This window comes from Salvelinus fontinalis, chromosome 36 (assembly GCF_029448725.1).
Source record: "Salvelinus fontinalis isolate EN_2023a chromosome 36, ASM2944872v1, whole genome shotgun sequence".
Classification (NCBI taxonomy): Eukaryota; Metazoa; Chordata; class Actinopteri; order Salmoniformes; family Salmonidae; genus Salvelinus; species Salvelinus fontinalis.
The window spans coordinates 9,686,621-9,709,675 of NC_074700.1; the positions used below are offsets into that span (position 1 = coordinate 9,686,621).

Sequence of the window (23,055 nt, forward strand, 5' to 3'; positions counted from 1 at the left end):
CTGCCGTCTGCACAGCGATGCCTGAACTGCCCGTCTGCCAAGCGCCATCTGAGCCATCCGTCTCCCCAGCGCCATCTGAGCCACCCGTCTCCCCAGCGCCATCTGAGCCATCCGTCTGCAATGAGCCTGCAAAGCCGCCCGTCTGCCATGAGCCTGCAAAGCCGCCCGTCTGCCATGAGCCTACTGAGCCGCCCGCCAGACAGGAGCCGCTAGAGCCGCCCGCCAGACAGGAGCCGCTAGAGCCGCCCGCCAGACAGGAGCCGCTAGAGCCGCCCGCCAGACAGGAGCCGCTAGAGCCGCCCGCCAGACAGGAGCCGCTAGAGCCGCCCGCCAGACAGGAGCCGCTAGAGCCGCCCGCCAGACAGGAGCCGCTAGAGCCGCCCGCCAGACAGGAGCCGCTAGAGCCGCCCGCCAGACAGGAGCCGCTAGAGCCGCCCGCCAGACAGGAGCCGCTAGAGCCGCCCGCCAGACAGGAGCCGCTAGAGCCGCCCGCCAGACAGGAGCCGCTAGAGCCGCCCGCCAGACAGGAGCCGCTAGAGCCGCCCGTCAGACAGGATCTGCCAGAGCCGCCAATCAGACAGGATCTGCCAGAGCCGCCAATCAGCCCTGAGCGGCCAGATCCGTCAGCTAGCCATGAGCGGCCAGATCCGTCAGCTAGCCATGAGCGGCCAGATCCGTAAGCTAGCCATGAGCGGCCAGATCCGTCAGCTAGCCACGAGCGGCCAGATCCGTCAGCTAGCCACGAGCGGCCAGATCCGTCAGCTAGCCACGAGCGGCCAGATCCGTCAGCTAGCCACGAGCGGCCAGATCCGTCAGCTAGCCACGAGCGGCCAGATCCGTCAGCTAGCCACGAGCGGCCAGATCCGTCAGCTAGCCACGAGCGGCCAGATCCGTCAGCTAGCCACGAGCGGCCAGATCCGTCAGCTAGCCACGAGCGGCCAGATCCGTCAGCTAGCCACGAGCGGCCAGATCCGTCAGCTAGCCACGAGCGGCCAGATCCGTCAGCTAGCCACGAGCGGCCAGATCCGTCAGCCAGCCATGAGCGGCCAGATCCGTCAGCCAGCCATGAGCAGCCAGATCCGTCAGCCAGCCATGAGCAGCCAGATCCGTCAGCCAGCCATGGGCCGTCCCTCAGTCCGGAGCTGCAGTCCCTCAGTCCGGAGCTGCAGTCCCTCAGTCCGGAGCTGCAGTCCCTCAGTCCGGAGCTGCAGTCCCTGAGTCCGGAGCTGCCGTTCCTCAGTCCGGAGCTGCCGTTCCTCAGTCCGGAGCTGCCGTTCCTCAGTCCGGAGCTGCCGTTCCTCAGTCCGGAGCTGCCGTTCCTCAGTCCGGAGCTGCCGTTCCTCAGTCCGGAGCTGCCGTTCCTCAGTCCGGAGCTGCCGTTCCTCAGTCCGGAGCTGCCGTTCCTCAGTCCGGAGCTGCCGTTCCTCAGTCCGGAGCTGCCGTTCCTCAGTCCGGAGCTGCCCCTTATCCTGGTGCTGCCCCTTATCCTGGTGCTGTCCCTTACCCTGGTACTGCCCCTTAGTTCGGAGCTGCCCCTGACCCTGGTACTGCCCCTTACCCTGGTACTGCCCCTTAGTCCGGAGCTGCCCCTTAGTCCGGAACTGCCCCTTAATGCAGTGGGGTTAATGTGGAGGGGGGTCATTTGGAGGAAGCTAAGGAGGCGGTTAGGGACTGTGGTGACGTGGGGACCACGACCAGAGCCGGAGCCGCCACCGTGGATGGAAGCCCACCCAGACCCTCCCCTAGACTGGTTAATGGTGCGCCCGGAGTTCGCACCTTAAGGGGGGGGGTTATGTCACGCCCTGGCCTTAGTATGCTTTGTTTTCTTTATTATTTTAGTTAGGTCAGGGTGTGACATGGGGAATGTTTGTGTTTTGTTGGTTTTGGGTGTTTCTATGGTAAAGGGGTTGTTGGGTGTAGTATATGGGTTTGTGTTGAGTTCATGTGTCTAGCGTTGTCTATGTATGTTTAGTTATCTAGGAGAGTCTATGGTTACCTGAATGAGTTCCCAATTAGAGACAGCTGATTTCGGTTGTCTCTGATTGGGAGCCTTATTTAGGGTAGCCATAGGCTTTCATTTGTTGTGAGTAGTTGTCTATGTGATACGTTTGTAGCCAGTGTGTGCACATCGTTGTTTAGCTTCACGATCGTTTTCTTGTTTTGTTTAGTGTTTAAGTGTTTTTGTTTCGTTTGCCTTCTTCGTTAATAAAAAGGAGATGGCTTATTTTCCTAAAGCTGCGTTTTGGTCCGTCAATCCTCCACACGATCGTGACAATTATTACATAGTGTATTTTTTAAACTGTCAGTGTTCCAGTAACTGTCATAGCATAGTCAATGCTTACTAGCCTAAACATAATGCAATATAACATGCATGTTTGGGGTCAATTCAGATTTCAATTCAGTCATATACTTTGTTCATTTCAGCAAGTGAATTGTTCAGGAAGTGATTTGAAAATTGAAGGTAAAGCCAGAAAGTCCTTCACAAAATGGTGGGTGTTAGACATACAGTAGCATACAGTAAACACTGTTTTCCCCCACCCCTTGATATTCAATGGCTGATTGGGAATCAACATCAGTAAGTCCTCCTACTTCACTCGTCCACCCTCATTCATTAGTTTAACACAGTCTGTCCAATGCTCTGCCGGGCCTCCAGATTGGCAATGATGACGGATTAAGATTTAGGATTAGGAAGGACGCTGACTCTTTATTAACACCAATCCATCTAAAGTAATACCTCCGGTACTGTGACAATACATGAGATACAGGCAGTAGTAGCCAGGGAGCTACACAAAGGAAACCTGCATTTGGATTTTGGAATTCTCCTCAGCTCATCAGATGCCTCAGTTCAGGAAAAAAAAAAAGCATACAGCACTTCTGTTTAGCATCCAAAGATGCCCTTTAATGTGCTGCCAAAGATCTTATGAAACGGTACTAGTGGAATACCAGCAGCCTATGGGCTCGGAGTGAGTCAGGAATGCGTGTGCTGAGATGATATCGAGGGTTTATCTCTGCAGATACAGGGAGACCTCGGCAGTTTCCTGGTTTTCGAAGGTTCTGAGGGGGTGGTGACGAGGGAAAATGTAACGGATGAGACACTCGGAGCTCCTTTGGCCATGTGGGAGACGGAGATACAGGACATTGAGCTGGAGAAGGGTGAGAGCGGACTGGGATTCAGCATCTTGGACTACCAGGTGGGATTTCTGATTTGGAATTATGGGAGTGATTATCATAGGAATGATACGCTTTTGTTGTGGGTCATTCCTGTCTTCTTACTTTGGGAGGAAGTGGTCACGTGAGCTTTAGGGCCGTTGCCCTCCTGGAAATGAAGTCCAACAAATAGCATAAGTGACTCAATACACTGCAATGCGCTGTTTTTTGCCATGTAGATTGAAACTAAATTCCTTACTCTTATTTTTGTTAAAAGTAATAACTTGTGATTTACAGAACATTCAGAATAAACAAATCCTCCAAATAAAAGTGAATGATACCTCTCCATCCTTGTTGGTGTATTGGATTATCTGTTGAGTCCATCCATTGACATCACTGACACAGATCTTGTCGTAGGACCCAATGGATCCTGCCAAGACGGTGATTGTGATTCGCTCTCTGGTGTCTGAAGGAGTGGCAGAACAGGATGGCAGGCTATTGCCAGGTGACCGGCTCATGTTCGTCAACAGCACCAACCTGGACAACGCCAGTCTGGAGGACGCTGTCCAGGCATTGAAGGGGGCTAACATCGGCAAGGTCCACATTGGGGTGGCCAAACCACTACCTGTAAGGACACCCTATTGTGAGGTCTGTCCTATGGAGAGTCCAGTGAGGTGTGCGTGTGCATGTTTGATATGTACAGTGAGCTCCAGAAGTATTGGGACAGTGACCGTTGTAGTTTTGGCTCTGTACTCCAGCACTTTGGATTTGAAACGATACAATGACTATGAGGTTAAAGTGCAGACTGTCAGCTTTAATTTGAGTGTATTTTCATCCATATCATGTGAACCGTTTAAAATGACATAACTTTTTGTACATAGTCCCTTCATTTTAGGGGACCAAAAGTCATCATTGCGTGCTAGGAATATGGGACCAAATACTAAACTTTTGACTACTTTAATACACACAAGTGAATTAGTCCCAATACTTTTGGTCCCCTAAAATGGGGGGAACATGTACACTAAATGCAGTAATTTCTAAACCGTTCACCCGATATGGATGAAAATACCCTCAAATTAAAACTGACAGTCTGCACTTTAACCCCATAGTCATTGTATCATTTCAAATCCAAAGTGCTGGTGTGCAGAGCCACAACAACAAAACATGTCACTGTCCCAATACTTTTGGAGCTCACTGTATGTGAGCGTTTGTGTGTGTGTGTGCGCGCTCAGCTTTTGTGTGCGTTTTCTCTCCGGTGTGTGGCCACCCAATAATGAGGGCTCATCTTACAGATGTGTTGAATTTTTCATGCTGAGACAGTAGAGTTAGGCTACATGCTAATGCTGACATACTCACCTCCAAGCTCCCTGACAACAGCATAAGGCAGCACAAATATCTCTGCCTTTTGTATCATATTGCTTTATTATTGCATTTTGAGGCACCTTGGAGTCCGTGTACATAAATGCATTGAGGCAGCTGTCAAAATAAGGGTTTTCCTACAAACATATTCACCACCTGAGGGATTGCTTGTCTAGTCTTTCTGTGAAAATTGGTTGCATTCTTTCAGCTTCAGAGTTATATTTCTCTATTGGGCTTGCCATTAGATTATGATGAGAACATACAGTAAGTTCTGGCTCTGATGTCAAGGTTGTTGCATGTCCGGTGGATTACAGTGTTTTTGTGAAGCCTCTGTGGAGTTGTCGAGCTTTCCTGCAGCTCCTGGAATGTGTTTTTTTTTTTTAGGGAGGGGGTAGTGGCATTTTTGTTATATTGCTTCACAAAATTGAGTTTGACTGGTATAAGCCTCTAATAGCTTCTCCAATCTTTCCCTATTTTCTCTATATCTCTTGCTCACCGGGCATTGCGCTAGATACAATCAAGATCAAACGGTCCATTTAAAGCAATCTGTGGCAAACTCCAAGAAATTATCTCTTTTGAAGTCCTTTGGAAATCAAATAACCAAGTACAACTTGTCACCAAACTATTACAAAAGTAGAGACCAAACCATGGAGACCAAATCAAACCAATAAAACTCACACTCCTTTCGCTACTAACAACCTCAACTAAAAAATGTAACAACTCCAATAAAATTTGGCTTGTGAATTTGTAGACAATGATTGGAATTTCCTCAGTATTTCTTTCTGAGAATTTCCGGATATTTTCCATTTACAGCCCTCTCTCCACAGCCATACAATGAAGAGGGCAGTCCGTCGTCATTTTCGGGAATCTGTTCTTTTATATTCAACACTCTGCTGGTTAAAGAGAGAGAGGAGGAGCCAGCAGAGGGCCACCGTTTCTGGGCAGAGCCTGCATTGGTTAGTTGCCGTTGGGGACAAGTCAAACTAATCAATGAAATTGAGGGACAAGGGAAAAACCAACCAATCAAAATTAGACACAAAGTAACCATTGTGACTTCTAAAATGCGTCCTTTAAAATACTCTATTAAGGGAATTGAATTTAATTCATAACTCTAATCAAATTTGAGCAATAAAAAACAATATATCCTTTTGAAATGGCTCTGATGGCACCCACACAGCTATCCATGATTGGATAGCTCATCCATGGCATAGAGAGACATATTCCCCATCCAATTCACTACATTGACATTCTTTAATGCAGATTGACTCCAATGAGGTAGACCTGACCGACGAGAGGGTGTTGGCGCATCGCTTCTCTGGCGAGGAGGATGACACCTTCCAGGCATCCATGCTTGCCCTCCATGGCAGCACCTGCAGCGCTGACCTGTCCTACCAGATGATCTTGCAGTCCTCCACACCCAAGGTAGGCCAACAAACTTGCACTGTGGCTAGCTAAGTCAATTTTAAAGCCATTACAGTCAGCAATTTTAGAAAGCTTATTTCAAAGCAAAAGCAGTATCAGTATGGTCATGTCATTTATTTCAATGTCATTTGAGCAATTGCAAGCTGCTGCCTTTTTCACTAAGAAAACCCCTCACGTAATCAAAATAAGTTGCTTATTCTACCATACAAGGTTGACATTAGAAGTACTGTGCTATCTATAATTGTTTACCTTCTTCAAACTGGCAGCTATATTGAAGTGACACAATGTTTATTTTGTTGTTAACCCCTTTACATGTACTGTATGTTGCCTGTTTTTGTTGTAGAGCTTTGTCTTGGAGTACTGGCCCCAGACTACTTACGGATGAATGGTTGAGTGTTTTTTAGATTAGTATCTACCTATATACTGCACTGCACCGTAACAAGATATGACTACCCTATTAGAATTAAATGGTCTGTTGCGTGCTTCAGTCCTGCTCTCAGCATTTCTGCTTGTTGCAGTTCTTCCAAATAGTTTGCTCTCCCAGGGATTTATTTTCCCAAGTTTTATATTGCCATCTCAGATGCTTAAGGAATCGCTGAAGAGATTCATTGCAGCACAGTCCGGGCCTCATGAAATATATCTAGGATGATAATAAAGAGATATTTGGTGCATCGCACACTCTAAAACAGGATCATCTGTAATTATCGCTATTCCCCATCTGTCACTGATGGCTTTTCAATGGCTCATTACGAGGAGTGCAGAACGGCGACCGAGGTAGACGAAAACCCCCCAGTTGAGTGATTGTGAAACTAACGAGGTGTAACCTCCATTTTGGCTCGTCTGGTTTGTTTTACCTACATAGCGGAGTGCTCGTCTGGACTTGTTGACCGAACATCCCTTCGTGACGTTGTCCTGCCTCGCAGACGACACTGAACCCTTTTCCCCAGAGGAGAATCCTATCGCTTTCCCCCTGCCCAGGAGTATTGGAAGTCACACCCTAATGATTGACAACACACTAGCTAGCTCCGATCAGTACCTGGCGCATCAATTAACCCATTTGGAGCCATCGGATCTGTCGAACTCGTACAGTCCGTACACTGACCCCGAGCCTGGTTTGAATGATTTGGGGGAGCCAATGCAGTCTCTGCGTTTTCCGGTGGAGTCCGCCATGGCCGTTGGGGACATAGGGGAGATGGAAGGCTTAATGAAGGTAAACCAGCCTTCATCTAAAGAGCTGTGCCATCTGTCGGTTTGCCATCAAATGTCATTAACTGTGCCTCATAATCAAACAATCATGTGTAAATTGGTCATCAGGAACTTGAAATGCAAGAAGTTCCGTTTAACAAATGTTGAAATGCAATACGACTCATCACAGGCCAATGTGAAATTAATTGGATTTACGAGAATAATGGCTAATATCTTTTGGCTAACCAGTTTTAAACATTCTACTTTTTACTAGAATCTAATTTCTAGGTATTACATGCTGAAGGTAATGGCATAACAGAAAATAATTTAAGATAAACCCCTTCCTTACCTTGTATGTTTGATTCCCTGGTAGTTTAGATTAACTATATTTTATTCTGTCACAATTGTTTAATTTTATTTACATTTTGTACCAAAACTTCCTCCATAGAAAATATTTTATAATTTAAACTCAATCTCATTCTGTCACAATTATTCGTTTTTGGATTTTGTACCATAGAAAATATAGAGAAATGTGATTAATGAAGCCTTTTTATTGAATCGTCATTCTCAAGGGGGATGAGCCATCTGTAAAGCAGTCCAAAGAGGAAGGGGACAAGATTCTAACCACTGGGAGTAATTTTGAAAGGACAATCACTGTTGTCAAGGGCAACTCCAGTCTCGGTTTGTATTAATACTTTGGCAATATGCTGTATATTCCTATATTTCTTTTTCTAAATGTCAGCCCTGGTGAGAAATTGCTGTGAAGAGAACAGCGTTCACTTTTTAATAATAAATCATTCGTCTTTATAACTTAAAATTTTATGTAAATAATGCAATATCTGTTGCATTATGGTCTTTCTGTCTGTTAAGGTTGTTGGATATTAAGTATGATATTATCTATGTGGATCTCCAGCGCATCAACATTATTAACACATGATTAAAGATAGAACACATTGCACATAAATGTGGGTGAATGTATTACGTATAGGTTTCAGGTCTTTGAGAATGTTGTGTTTGTATCTACCTACAGGAATGACGGTGAGCGCCGTCAAGGATGGCTTGGGGATGCACATCCGCAGCATCATCCACGGAGGCTCCATCAGCCGAGACGGCCGTCTGGGGGTGGGAGACCTCATCCTGGCCATCAACGGCGAGCCCACGGCCAACCTGACCAATACACAGGCCCGCGCCATGCTCCGGAGACACTCCCTCATCGGGCCAGACATGGGGTAAGGACCCGGGCTATGCAATATGTTCAATATTTTGAAACCTTGTCCTTGGAAACCTGTTTTATATGGTTTCGTTATAGGCCTAAATTAAAATATCCCAAATACTGCATATACAGTTGAAGTCGGAAATGTACATACACTTAGGTTGGAGTTATTAAAATTAGTTTTTCAACCTCTCCACAAATTTCTTGTTCACAAACTACAGTTTTGGCAAGTCGGTTAGGACTTCTACTTTTTGCATGACACAAGTCATTTTTCCAACAATTGTGTACAGACAGATTATTTCACTTATAATTCACTGTATCACTATTCCAGTGTGTCAGAAGTTTACATACACTAAGTTGACTGTGCCTTTAAACAGCTTGGTAAATTCCAGAAAATGATGTCATGGCTTTAGAAGCTTCTGATAGGCTAATTGATATAATTTGAGTCAATTGGAGGCGTACCTGTGGATGTATTTCAAGGCATACCTTCAAACGAAGTGCCTCTTTGCTTGACATCATGCGGGAAAAATCTAAAGAAATTAGCCAAGACCTCAGAAAAAATTATTGTAGACCTCCACAAGTCTGGTTCATCCTTGGGAGCAATTTCCAAATGCCTGAAGGTACCACGTTCATCTGTACAAACAATAGTACGCAAGTATTAACACCATGGGACCACACAGCCGTCATACCGCTCAGGAAGGAGATGCGTTCTGGTGTGAAAAGTGCAAATCAATCCCAGAACAACAGCAAAGGACACTGTGAAGATGCTGGAGGAAACAGGTACAAAAGTATCTATATCCACAGTAAAACGAGTCATATAGCGACATAACCTGAAAGGCCGCTCAGCAAGCAAGAAGCCACTGCTCCAAACCCGCCATAAAAAAGCCAGACTACAGTTTGCAACTGCACATCGGGACAAAGATTGTACTTTTTGGAGAAATGTCCTCTGGTCTGATGAAACAAAAATAGAACTGTTTGGCTATAATGACCATCGTTATGTTTGGAGGAAAAAGGGGGATGCTTGCAGGCCGTAGAACACCATCCCAACCGTGAAGCACGGGGGTGGCAGCATCATGTTGTGGGGGTACTTTGCTGCAGGAGAGATTGGTGCACTTAACAAAATAGATGGCATCATGAGGTAGGATAATTATGTGGATATATTGAAGCAACATCAAGACATCAGTCAGGAAGTTAAAGCTTGGTCGCAATTAGGTCTTCCAAATGGACAATGTCCCCAAGCGTACTTCCAAAGTTGTTGCAAAATGGCTTAAGGACAACAAAGGCAAGGAATTGGAGTGGCCATCACAAAGCCCTGACCTAAATCCCATAGAAAACTTGTGGGCAGATCTGAAAAGCGTGTGTGAGCAAGGAGTCCTACAAACCTGACTCAGTTACACCAGCTCTGTCAGGAGGAATGGGCCAAATTTAACCCAACTTATTGTGGGAAGCTTGTGGAAGGCTACCTGAAATGTTTGACCGAAGTTAAACAATTTAAAGGAAATGCACTCAATTAGTATTTGGTAGCATGTAAACTTCTGACCTACTGGGAATGTGATGAAAGAAATAAAAGCTGAAATATATCTTTCTCTGTAACGTTCGTCGTATAGAGGAGACCAAGGCGCAGCGTGATTATAATATATCTTCCTTTTAATGAAGAAAGAAACACGAAGAACACCAAACAAACTAACAAAATAAAAAAAAAACGACCATGAAGTTATATTATAACAAGTGCTGTCAGGCAACTACACATAGACAAGAACCCACGAAACCAAAAGGGAAAATGGCAACCTAAATAGGATCCCCAATCAGAGACAACGATAAACAGCTGCCTCTGATTGGGAACCAATTCAGGTCACCATAGACCTACAATTACCTAGACTTACAAAAAAACATGATCTACAAAAACCCTAGACAAAACAAAAACAAGCATACCCACCCTGACCAAAATAATACAGAAAACATAGAATACTAAGGTCAGGGCATGACATTCTCTCTACTATTATTCATACCACCCTGAATACCACTGCTGGCTTGCTTCTGAAGCTAAGTAGGGTTGGTCCTGGTCAGTCCCTGGATGGGAGACCAGATGCTGCTGGAAGTGGTGTTGGAGGGCCAGTAGGAGGCACTCTTTCCTCTGGTCTAAAAAAAAATATCCCAATGCCCCAGGGCAGTGATTGGGGGCACTGCCCTGTGTGGGGTGCCGTCTTTCGGATGGGACGTTAAACGGGTGTCCTGACTCTCTAAGGTCATTAAAGATCCCATGGCACTTATCGTAAGAGTAGGGGTGTTAACCCTGGTGTCCTGGCTAAATTCCCAATCTGGCCCTCAAACCATCATGGTCACCTAATAATCCCCAGTTTACAATTGGCTCATTCATCCCCCTCCTCTCCCCTGTAACTATTCCCCAGGTCGTTGCTACAAATGACCGTGTTCTCAGTCAATTTACCTGGTAAAATAATGGATAAATAAAATTTGAAAAATAATTCTCTCATTTCACATTCCTTAAATAAAGTGGTGATCCTAACTGACCAAAGACAGGGAATTTTTACTTGGATTACAGGAATTGTGAAAAACGGAGTTTAAATGTATTTGGCTAAGGTGTATGTAAACTTCCGACTTCAACTGTACATACAGGGCAGATTTCACCTCAAATATATTATCCCTAGATTCACTACACATATACACACACTTTTTTTATGTTACAATGTAAAAGTCAGAGAGGACTTTTACATAGACACACTATTATACAATCAGATAAATGGTGCCTGACATCACACTAAATGCCTCTTTATCAAATGTGGAATATTTCTTTTTTTGTTATGTAAATGATTTGGTGGCTTTTTCTAAAGCCTATGTCTACAATTATGAGCAAGTCAAGCATTGAGTTAAGCTTCGTAGTGTTTTGCATTTGAGTAAATTGTGCCAAATGATCCCATTAATGTAATTTGTTTTGAACCTCTCGTAGATATATTATCTTCTCCTAGTACATCTCCCACACAACAGCTAACTGTTTTAACCGAAGCAAATACACATTTCATTGAACTGAATTGAGATGACTAAAATGCATACCTCAGAAACAACACCTGACAATGAATGTGTAGTTAACATTATAATGCAGTAGAGTGTGTTGAGGAGCTCAGTTTAATTTGAACAATGCACTTAGGAAAGGTCATTGTAATCCAGTGTTGTGAGTCATAGACCACCTTAATATCACTTAAAAGTTGTGCCACGCAAAGCATGATAGAATGTTCATATGTAGGATCTTAATTTGAGCCAGTTTGCTACAGCAGGAAAATAATCCTGCAGCTACAGGAAATGTGAATTATTATGTGAATTATAATTAATGGACATTTTTGCAGGGGTTGATACATTTCTCGTGAGGGAAAATCAACTCTGAAATTTCAAAGTTGAAATCGCAAACTTCAGAAACCCTTTTAAACCCTTTAAAACTACAAGTTTTAAATGTTCTGCCTTGCAGAAAAGTTCTCCTGCAACAGGGTGATCAAATTAAGATCCTACATCTGTATACAGTATCAATCAAAAGGGTGATCAAATTTAGTTCCTAAATTTGTATACAGTACCAGTCAAAGTTTGGACACACCTACTCATTCAAGGGGTTTTCTTTATTTGTACTGTTTTCTACATTGTAGAATAATAGTGAAGACATCAAAACTATGAAATAACACATGGAATTATGTAGTAACCAAAAAAGTGTTAAACAAATCAATATACACTACCGTTCAAAAGTTTGGGGTCACTTAGAAATGTTCTTTGTTTTTGAAAGAAAAGCACTTTTTTGTCCATTAAAATAAAATCAAATTGATCAGAAATAGAATGTGGACATTGTTAATGTTGTAAATGACTATTGTAGCTGGAAACGGCTGATTTTTTTTTTTTAATGGAACATCTACATAGGCGTATGGAGGCCCATTATCAGCAACCATCACTCCTGTGTTCCAATGGCACGTTGTGTTAGCTAATCCAAGTTTATCATTTTAAAAGGCTAATTGATCGTTAGAAACCCCTTTTGCAATTATGTTAGCACAGCTGAAAACTGTTGTGCTTATTAAAGAAGCAATACAACTGGCTTTCTTTAGACTAGTTGAGTATCTGGAGAATCAGCATTTGTGGGTTCGATTACAGGCTCAAAATGGCCAGAAACAAAGACATTTATTCTGAAACTCGTCAGACTATTCTTGTTCGGAGAAATGAAGGCTATTCCATGCGAGAAATTTCCAAGAAACTGAAGATCTCGTACAATTCTGTGTACTACTTCCTTCATAGAACATTGCAAACATTGTCTCAACGTCAACAGTGAAGAGGCGACTCCGGGATGCTGGCCTTCTAGGCAGATTTGCAAAGAAAAAGCCATATCTCAGACTGGCCAACACAAATAAAAGATTAAGATGGGCAAAATAACACAGACACTGGACAGAGGAACTCTGCCTAGAAGGCCAGCATCCCGGAGTCGCCTCTTCACTGTTGACATTGAGACTGGTGTCTCAGCATATGTGAGAACTCCTTCAAGACTGTTGGAAAAGCATTCCAGTTGAAGCTGGTTGAGAGAATGCCGAGAGTGTGCAAAGCTGTCATCAAGGCAAAGAGTGGCTACTTTGAAGAATCTCAAATATTAAATATACAGTGGGGCAAAAAAGTATTTAGTCAGCCACCAATTGTGCAAGTTCTCCCACTTAAAAAGATGAGAGAGGCCTGTAATTTTCATCATAGGTACACTTCAACTATGACAGACAAAATGAGAAAAAAAATCCTGAAAATCACATTGTAGGATTTTTTTATGAATTTATTTTCAAATTATGGTGGAAAATAAGTATTTGGTCACTGTATATTGATTTGTTTAACACTTTTTTGGTTACTACATGATTCTATATATGTTATAGCATAGTTATGATGTCTTTACTATTATTCTACAATGTTGAAAATAGTAAAAAATAAAGAAAAAACGTTGAATAAGTAGGTGTGTCCAAACTTTGGTCTGGTACTGCACATTTTTAATATTTCTGACGAACACCAATTGAATACTGTCGGCTACATTAAGGTCGGACTTTCAGTACTATAGAAAGGCTTTTGGACTACAGCATTTGGACTGTGCTAGCATAGATGCTCAATGGTGAAATTTGAACAACTCACTAATGCCCTTCACTTTCCTAAATTGTATTTTCTCCATGTATTCGAGGGAAGCTACATTAAAGTGTGGGGCACCATTATTTTCAGTATCTCAAGTCCTGCATGCTCTACTCTAAACTTCTCAGTACAGTATGTTAGCCCATAAAATCCTCTTCACCTTCTAGATCTGCTTGTGCACCAGAGGACGATCTGTGCCCCTTTTATGTGTGAGTATTGCTAACTCCCACGCTGACGGGTGTGCAACCGTAATCTGCCATTTTAATTTGTTTCCTCACTGTCCACTCTACCTCACCATTCTCATATGGGCCTCATCGCGTGTCCATGGTTGGAAGTTTTATCCAGATCTAGAAGTTAAAACACATACAGTATATCAACCATACTGTATATCTACTTACACATACAGTATATCAACCATACGGTATATCTACTTACACAAACCTTATCTCAGCCATATATGTACCATACACAGATCTTATATCAACCATATACAGTATATAGCTACCATACGTAAATCTTATATCAACCATATATCTTCCATACACAAACCTTAGACTGACCAGTTCAATTAAAAAAAGAGCAAACTACTTAACTGTTACTTCTTACTCATTAATAATACAAAATATTGTAAAATTATGTTGAAATCTGTGGCCATTAAAATTCTCCAAATCAGATAATCTTATTGGCGACATACAGCAAAGTGACCGCAGCTAATCACCGTTTTACAGATTTAAAAACAAAAATACAGCATATTTTATATTGCCAATAGCAACACAGATATATCTCCAAACCATTTTCTTTGGTGTGGCAGCTAAGCTTCTATTGGTGTCCATGTGCACAGGTAGTCAAGTTAACACAGGCCTAACACACAGTCAATGTATCTGGATAAATCTCTCACTGGACTGGACTGCACCACTAACCATTAAAACGTCATCCTTAACACTCCATTGACATTCTTTTCTGGGACTATGGGGCTTGCAGGTCCATTTGTGTGGCGATAACGATTCATTTGGAACTTTTTGAACTTTGCTCTATCACACACTAATCCACTTGTTCCTTCCATCATCTGTTTTTGGAAACATTTTAATTGCTGTTTGAATGAACAGGGATTCAAGTACCTCAGCGTCTGCATGTCCTAATGTTGAAGTACGAATTAATCCGTCGTTGTTAGATCTGTCATCTTCACTCAAATGTGTACGCGTGTGTGCTTTAGAATCATCTAATCACGATTAATTACTTGAAACTGGGCCTACAAAAGCAGATCTATGCTCTTTGCTACTTCACTTTCGTTAAATTCGTAATATTTTGGAAAGTTGTTCTTCTGTTCCAGTACATTTGGTGTTCCAATTGATGTTCCCTTCAAACCTCCATGACATATTTTGGAAAGAATTCTGCCACTCAATTCGATTCGAGCCAACTTTATTGGCCCAGACATTTATGAACGACGGAAACATCTGTTTTGGATAGTTATGCGGGGACGACTGCTACATTATTCATTGACGGCTCACCTTGGGCTCATGATAGGCAGGATGCATTGCCAGAGAAATTTAGAGTTCATTCCTTCCCCTCCTGCAATCTTGTGCCGCACAGTTAATTTGGACGGGGAGAAAAACAGGTGCGCTCCTGCATGTAGATTAGACGTCTATGAATAAATAAAAGTCCTTTTGTAAAAGTGCCCTTTCTGTCATACTAGGTGGCATATGAATGCAGGCACTTCCACACTAATGCTTTGTTAAACGTTCATGTCATTCCTAATGATGAATATTGACATGCTTGCACACAAGGTTGAACTCTCGTGTCATATGTTTATGGATAGGTTATATATTTGGGGGTATTTGCAGTGATGATGACAAATCTTGGTCAGGTTGTTATCAGGAGTGTGCTGATGCTCATTGGTGTGCGTGTGTGCGCACGTGTGTGTGTGTTATCAGCATCACCTATGTTCCCGTGGAGTATCTGGAGGAGTACAAGGCCAGCCTGGAGCAGCCTAAAGATGACATCTTCTCTGATGCTCCTCAGGCCCCAAAGTAAGCTCAAACGTTATACAACTTTATAGAAGTAATACATTATAGAAAGGTATTTTCATGACGATGCCCTCACTAAATTCATGCTTTTGATTTCAAGCATAGACTAACTTTCGCAATATTCTTTTGTTGTACTCCAGACAGTACTAAAACAAGTCAATTACTATCAGACCAGCTATGGTTTACAAAGGCGGCTGTTTTCTGTTTGTCTCTTTGCAGAAGAGAAATCCCAGAACTCCCAGAGCGGGAGGATGGAGAGGGAGAGGAGAGCGAGCTACAGAGTGCCACCTTCAGTAACTGGAACCAGCCCAGGAGGTGAGTAGGAAGTTAGACTTTATCTTGGTCCAGAACATAGAGTTGGATAGAGGGTGACCTTTCCACAAAGCCTGTTTTAGCATGGGCAGCACCATTGAAGGCTTTCACTATTTTAAAGTAGTCAACCCGATGTGACTTCCTAAGAGCTCATTTTAAGCGTTTATCATGGCAAAGATAGGGGACATACCCTCTTTCCAACTCTAATGTTAAGGGGAAAAATCTGATTGGGTAAATAAGCAATAAGCACTGATTTGGATGTCAAGCCAAGGTTCATGGCATTAGTTATACCACTTTGGAACTGGGCTAGACCCTGCACACATATTACCCACTGTCTGGGTTCTGCTTTGTGATAGTAATATTGTTCAAAACCGGTGTCCTCACCTCCTGTCCTCGAGAGGTGCTCTGCACTGTCTGCTGATTCTAATCAGTGACTGATTTTAGGCGAGGGAACGCAAGTGTGTGACACTCTCAGTCCAATCAATGACAATCAAGAGGAAATCAGCAAACACTGTGGCCCTCCTGGATTATTAATAGCTGAGGCTAATTCAATGGGCTGCAACGTTTAGAATGGCACAAATAGAAATGGAGCCACCTGACAGTTTCCTAATCTAAAAGACAGAGAATCATATCAGGTTTACCTAGTTTACCGACCCAACACAATGCGCCCTTTATTTTATGCAACAGATAATCATTTACAATCTAAATTGTTGAGCCTTCTGTAATGTTGCTCTCTCCTGAATTTGTATTCAATAGGTTCTTACACAAGCCATTTCCTTCCTTCAATGTCACATCTTATTTTTACTTTGTGTACAAATAAATCAAATTAGAACCCCAAAACAGGAGTTGGCCAACTGTGTCCCAAGAAGTGGTACAATAAAGAACCCCCTTTTTAAAATATATTTTAGAATGCATGTCGTCTCTCTCAGGGTGGAGCTCAAAAAAGAAGCTGGCAAGTCCCTTGGCATCAGCATCGTGGGGGGCAGAGGAATGGGCAGTCGCCTCAGCAACGGCGAGGTGATGCGGGGCATCTTCATCAAACACATCCTGGAGGACAGCCCTGCCAGCCGCAATGGAACCCTGAAGACTGGAGACAGGGTTGTTGAGGTACACCCATCAATGTTAGTGCTCCCGAGTGGCGCAGCAGTCTAAGGAACTGCATCTCAGTGCATGAGGCATCACTACAGTCCCTGGTTTGATTCCAGGCTGTATCACATCTGTCCGTAAAAATGTTTATTGTATTTAACAGTAGAATGTATTTACTTTGACATGGCAAAATGGTTATTGCACAGTAAAAACCTATTAATTACTTGTTTGTTTCTTTGGAATGTTTCAGGTGGATGGCGTGGACTTGAGAGATGCCAGTCACGAGCAGGCTGTGGAGGCCATCCGCAGGGCAGGAAACCCTGTCGTGTTCCTCGTCCAGAGTATCATCCACAGGCCCAGGGTGAGCCTTCTAGCTTGGCACGCTAGCGCCCTGTGTTGGCACGCTAGCGCCCTGTGTTGGCACGCTAGCGCCCTGTGTTGGCACACTAGCGCCTTGTGTTGGCACGCTAGCGCCTTGTGTTGGCACGCTAGCGCCCTGTGTTGGCACGCTAACGCCCTGTGTTGGCACGCTAGCTAAGTGGCTAATGTCTTTCAACAACAATACTTTATTTCCTAGTCTCAAACCATTAATTATCCCATTTAACACAACATTAACTTCAAAAAGCTACTTAACCATCCTGTATCCAACAAATACTACAGTAGCTATCTATATCTCATTATTCAATTCGTTGATGGACTCCTTGTCAGGATTCATTTCACTAAAAGTTCAACGGAAACTTCAAAACATTTGACTGACTGTATTTTGTCTGCATCATCTTCATTGGTTTGAAAGCGCCATTAGGCTCCAAAAGCATGACAAACTAATATCCTACTGAAATTGCTTCCAGCTTTGCAATAGCCAACATATCTTGATGTCCGACTTACAATCATTCATTTTCATGCATGTTTGAAGCTTTCCAGACATTTTCCGTAACCTTCCACTAACCTTCAACTAACCAGTCCAGCATGCACCTCTTCCTCAGCCCGAGTCCCACTGTAGCCCTGCTTCGTCACCAGTCATAGAGAAATACAGCACCGCTTTAAAATGCTTGCCTTATCACATGTGCCAGGTAATCTCTTGCTCTGTCTCGCTCTCTCTGTTTATTTGTATTGCTTTCTTCCTCTCTCTATCTCTCTCTATGCACATCAGTAGAGTCTGTTGCTTTATCTCTCCATACAGAAGTTTTCAGACTCTCTAATAGGCTACTGTATGTGCATGCAACAGAAACGTGCAAAAAGAGACCCAAATAAAAATTGGAATCTGAGTGCATCCAGGGGGAAAAAAGAGATCAAACGTTATATGCTACAAAGGTTAACTGCTACGGGCAGGTATGTATTGCTCTTGCTCTTTTAAATGGTGCCACTGGGACCTACCTACAGATCGTAATGATGCTTCCTAGCAGTTCCCCTTTAAGGCCTTCTACTCTTCTGTGTCACTGGTGAATAATCCAAAAGCAGCCTTAAGGATTCTCTAAAACATTTATTGTTTGGTTCTAAGAAAGAGCTCCACTTTGATTTTCTTGAAAAGAAAATGAGTCTCCTCGAGGACATTCATTACCAGTCACTCATTTTTGAATAATTTGACTCCAGAGGTGTTTTTCCTTTTGAACATTTTCTTGTCTATTCCCTTCTTTCCTGGACACCTGATAACATTTTTGTCAGGGCTCTGCCGCCACATTTAATTTCCTTCAACTTCTGTATCCTTGACTTGCTGTTGATCCCCTGTGTTGCTTTTAGAAGGCGCCCCTACCCTTTCTTCTGCGGCTAAACACCCACCCCGGATCCAACCCACGACCCACTAATCAAACCTCTGCCAGCTTATTATCTCCTGCCTCTCCGCTTCAGGTTAGACTGTCTCTGTGCGTGTGTGCGTGTGCGTGTGTGCGACCCAGTGTCCAATCTTCCTTCATGTAGACTGCTTTCTTTTGCTGCTCAATGTTTGCTTTTTGTGGTGGGTTCAATCCTACAGTGTATAATATACTCTTTGTATAGAATTTTTTCTCTTTGGCCCAGTTTCCCAGACCCAGATTAATTCTATTAATGAACTCAAGAGCATGCTCAGTGGAGAATCTCCATTGAACACGCATATGAGTCCAAGAATATATTGTCTATATCCCAGTCTGCCTGGGATACCGGCTCATAACGTTTTGTGAACTGAGGAAGAGTCAAGGAACAGGAAAACCTAAAATAGCTCATATGTCACGTACCCCAAACCACAAGGTTCACTGCATGTTGCTGTGGTGGTTTCTAGTTGGCAGGCAGAATATATTAAATCAGCTCCTGGGTGAGAGGTGGTCAGGCCTGGGTGGAATATTGATAACAGGCTGCCTACCTCACTGAACACATCATCATTTTAGTTTTCCCAATGTGTATATAGTACCCACATTGACCAAGGGCAATCCATAATCTGTTGTAGCCAAGCCAATACAACCACAACTCATGAAGAAAAACAATAACAATTGAAGTTTCACTCAGGCTACTTTTTCTGTTACGTTCAAACAAATGTTTTTAATATATTTGGATGCTTTTACTTGTCCCACGCAAGTCTCACCAATTAAATACAGTATGATGCCTCACCGTTGTAAATGCAGCCTTTGCTGATTATGACATTTGATGGCAATGCCTAGCAGTGTATTTTTCATGTTTCCGTCCCTCTTGTACACGACAGTCCTCAGCCACGGACACCAACGAGGAGAGAGCGGCGGCCATGGCACGGCGCAATAGTGACAAGGTCAGTGTCACTATGCAACCTTTAGACCTATGTCAAATACTAGAGGTGCGCTGGATTTAGCACAGCGTTTGCACTTGTGGGACTATTTCATTGGTTCCACCATACTGAAACCAAAGGAAAGTATTTTGAAGTGTTTGGGCCCTGGTTTTGTAACCTTAGGGAACAATGCCTGTAACTTGATATTGTATTGTCGTAGAAGTCTCAACCCATATTCCCGCAGGGCTTTGTGTACATCTTTTTCATGCCAAAATGATTTACATCCATGTACATTAAACTATTCACCTGTCAAGTCCATCATGACCAGCAAATGTGTGACTGAATACACATGCCCCTTCAGGAATCGAGTTTGAGACACCTGGGATAAATCTTATTTAGTTGATCAAATTAGGATTTTTAGTAGACCTAGAACTTCACTCACACTCTCCAGCGTAGCGGTGGAGTGAAGTTTCTGCCCTTAGTTTCACAATGTTGTCCTAGTCCTTCGTTGTCTGTCTCACTGAAAGTCTCTGACTCTTCTCTGTTCTCTGTAGGAGGTTGAGAGTCACAGTAGACTATTCCTACGCCTCTCCCCAACTAACCCTTTCACTCCTACTCCGTTTAAGGTTTGTGGGTCTTTGTGTTGTCGTGCTTTTCCCCTTCTATTTCCGTGTATGCTCGTACGGTTGTGTTATGGAATATATGTGGAGACTCATATATTGGACAGGCCTTACATGCATACATGCTGTCCTAACACATTTCCACTAAAACTATCTGAATACCTTTTTCTTTTTTGTGTTTTGTTGGTACAAATAGAACATTGAAATGTCGAAATTGAAACTTGCCCATTTTAATCTCTTGCAAAAATATGCAATGTTTTGATTCTGAATCAAAATGCATTTTAATTTGCCTAAATTTATCAAAATAATTAAAGTTTTGTCTTGGATTGTGTTGCACTTGCTTCATAAGGTAAGTGCCCATTTGAATGTGTTATCAGATGGACAATGGTTGAATTGAATTCTATCAGTAAGGAACATTTTGTTATTAAACAAATCCTAATTAATATTCAGTCTTGAATATTAATCTAAAAATACACTACTTCTGACTTGAGTCAATGGAATGCTTTGCTTACAGCAGTTTAGTCAAATAACAGTTTAGTCAAATAAACAAAAAATACTTGCCTAAAAAGTAGGGTGACGCCATTTTGAAAATGTCCACCTGCAGATGAGTGACTAAAACATACTTTACCGACTCAACAGTATGGCTTTAGGTTGTAGTTAGCTAAACCTGCTACACTGAAACAAAATGATTATCTGCCTTTTTGCCACACTACAAATCTATTGTACTGATACCTCTGTGATGTGGCAGCCACTAAAGAGGGAAGCGGGAAAGACATCGTCCACCACTCCTCACCTCTCCCTTCCCGTGGTTCCCCACGTCGGAGAGACAGACACCGATACCCTGACAGAGATTCCCGACAGACAGGCCCAGGCGGAAGGCGAGGATGAGTTTGGCTACAGCTGGAGTGAGTTTGACTCTATGAACAGATCTAGGGACAGTTACCCTCCCCTTAATCCTAACCATTGGCCACAAGAGGCGGGGGCACTCAAAGCCGACCAATAAGGGCAACTTCCTCCTTCTTTATGAAAGGTCACTCATTGAACCAAAGTTGGCTAACTAATTATGTTATCTGGGTTCTCATATTGTTATTATGGATCATTATACAATGAACAAGACTATGGATGGACCCAGTGTAGAAACAACTCCTAGCCCCTACTCCCTAGGCACTTGAATAGAACTGAATATATATGATAGGTGAAAGTCTTACAAATTCATTATGAGCAATGTGCAGCTACTACCATATTGTTTATACCTATCAAATCCTTTCAGATGAACATGAAGTACCACTGCCTAGTGGATAGGCACTAGGGTTTGTTTCCATGGATTCAGCCAGCCCCCTCTTAGTTTACCTACTCCCGTGTGCTAGCACCTAGTGGCCACTAGAGGGCCTCCACATTGCATTAAAAACATGACCTGATCTGTGCAATCATTGTCTTGCCAGTGCATGAATTGGGCCGGAACACACCGGCACACCCAAAATAGGTCAGGCACCTATTTCAGTCTACTTCAAGCACTAAGTCTTGCTGCTAGGCTCCCAAGGCAAGTGAACTAGGCTAGCACAATCATAGAATACCTATCCAATTATTCAAAATGCAGTGCCTAGGGGATAGGGCAAGGGGTGGTTTCTGGACGGGGCCTCAGGCTCTTCTGATTATGGACAGTATAGTCCCTACTGGGCCCCTGGTGTGTGTGTGTGTGCAGTGTGTGTGTGTGTGCCCTGTGGGGATCAGATTGATGAGGTGAGTCAGGGAGATTAGTACAGGAGTGATGGTACAGTACAGTACAGTCTGTGGCACTCAGCCCAGAACAACATGGTCTCCTCTGAATACTAGCCATTCCACTGAGAGATAGAGAGAGGCCTGTCTGTCTGTCAGGATCAATACAAACCTAGGCTTGGCAGTGTCTTTGTAAGTTGAAACCATGACATATTTGACTATATTGTGAGATGTGTTGAGTATGACTTTGCATTTTGATGTGATCCTTTAGTTTAGAACCACTGACTATGATTTCTGTTAAAAGTTGTTTAATTTCCATTCATGGCTTGGTTGTATGAGTATAGCAAGTCAATAAAATCTATCCAGCTCAAATCTATGCCATACACTGTTACGAAAGCTATTCAGTTATACAGTCAATCATTTCACATTCATCAGTATGATGTTTCAGTGGTTCGACTCATTTCAATCTATCCACTGTTCTCTACAGAGAGCATCATTCAGCGCTACGGCAGCCTCCCGGGGCTGCTGCACATGATTGAGCTGGAGAAAGGGAAGACCGGCCTGGGCCTTAGTCTGGCTGGCAACCGCGACCGCTCTCGCCTGAGCGTGTTTGTGGTCTGGATTGACCCCTGTGGCGCTGCCAGCAAAGATGGTCGCATTGTGGTTGGGGATGAACTGTTGGAGGTAAGGAGCTTGGATTAGTAACTTAGTGGTCACCGACGCTATAGATGGGTGGTTTTTAACCAGGAGTTGGTGCCTGGTGGGTATTACTGGGTTTTATGTACTAAATCACATTATGTCTCGATTTAGATTTTCCTCTCTGATTTGATATCCAATCTCCACAATATGATCTAAGGTTTGCACGAAGGAAGCAAAACGAATGCCAGTTGCTGAATTGAATAATGCGGTATGTTAGACAGTAGTAACAAATTCCATATTGTTCATTTCTGCACCCTATCAGATCAACGGGCAGATTCTGTATGGGCGGAGTCACCAGAATGCCTCCTCCATCATCAAAAGCGCTCCGTCGAAGGTCAAGATCATTTTCATCAGGTAGTGTACTTGAAGTACAAAGGAAATGTATCACAAGTCTTTATTCCCATCCCCCACCATGTATATTTT

The 23,055-nt window shown here is 43.2% G+C and overlaps 1 protein-coding gene across 6 annotated transcripts in view; it reads left to right on the forward strand.

Moving 5' to 3' along the window:
• Positions 1-23,055, forward strand: part of LOC129835191 (multiple PDZ domain protein-like) — a 71,697-nt gene that overhangs the window by 31,886 nt on the left and 16,756 nt on the right. The window contains exons 17-33 of one of the 6 annotated variants that reach the window (XM_055900626.1): positions 3,015-3,191; positions 3,565-3,795; positions 5,767-5,928; positions 6,791-7,138; positions 7,686-7,794; positions 8,144-8,342; positions 13,636-13,677; positions 15,400-15,495; positions 15,712-15,807; positions 16,734-16,911; positions 17,141-17,251; positions 18,628-18,735; positions 19,559-19,621; positions 20,152-20,223; positions 20,966-21,122; positions 22,421-22,617; positions 22,895-22,986. In XM_055900626.1, coding sequence (XP_055756601.1) covers positions 3,015-3,191; positions 3,565-3,795; positions 5,767-5,928; positions 6,791-7,138; positions 7,686-7,794; positions 8,144-8,342; positions 13,636-13,677; positions 15,400-15,495; positions 15,712-15,807; positions 16,734-16,911; positions 17,141-17,251; positions 18,628-18,735; positions 19,559-19,621; positions 20,152-20,223; positions 20,966-21,122; positions 22,421-22,617; positions 22,895-22,986 — 2,438 coding nt within the window. The remainder of the gene's footprint in view (positions 1-3,014; positions 3,192-3,564; positions 3,796-5,766; positions 5,929-6,790; positions 7,139-7,685; positions 7,795-8,143; positions 8,343-13,635; positions 13,678-15,399; positions 15,496-15,711; positions 15,808-16,733; positions 16,912-17,140; positions 17,252-18,627; positions 18,736-19,558; positions 19,622-20,151; positions 20,224-20,965; positions 21,123-22,420; positions 22,618-22,894; positions 22,987-23,055) is intronic. The other 5 variants (XM_055900627.1, XM_055900628.1, XM_055900629.1 and 2 more) reach the window with 5 other exon arrangements.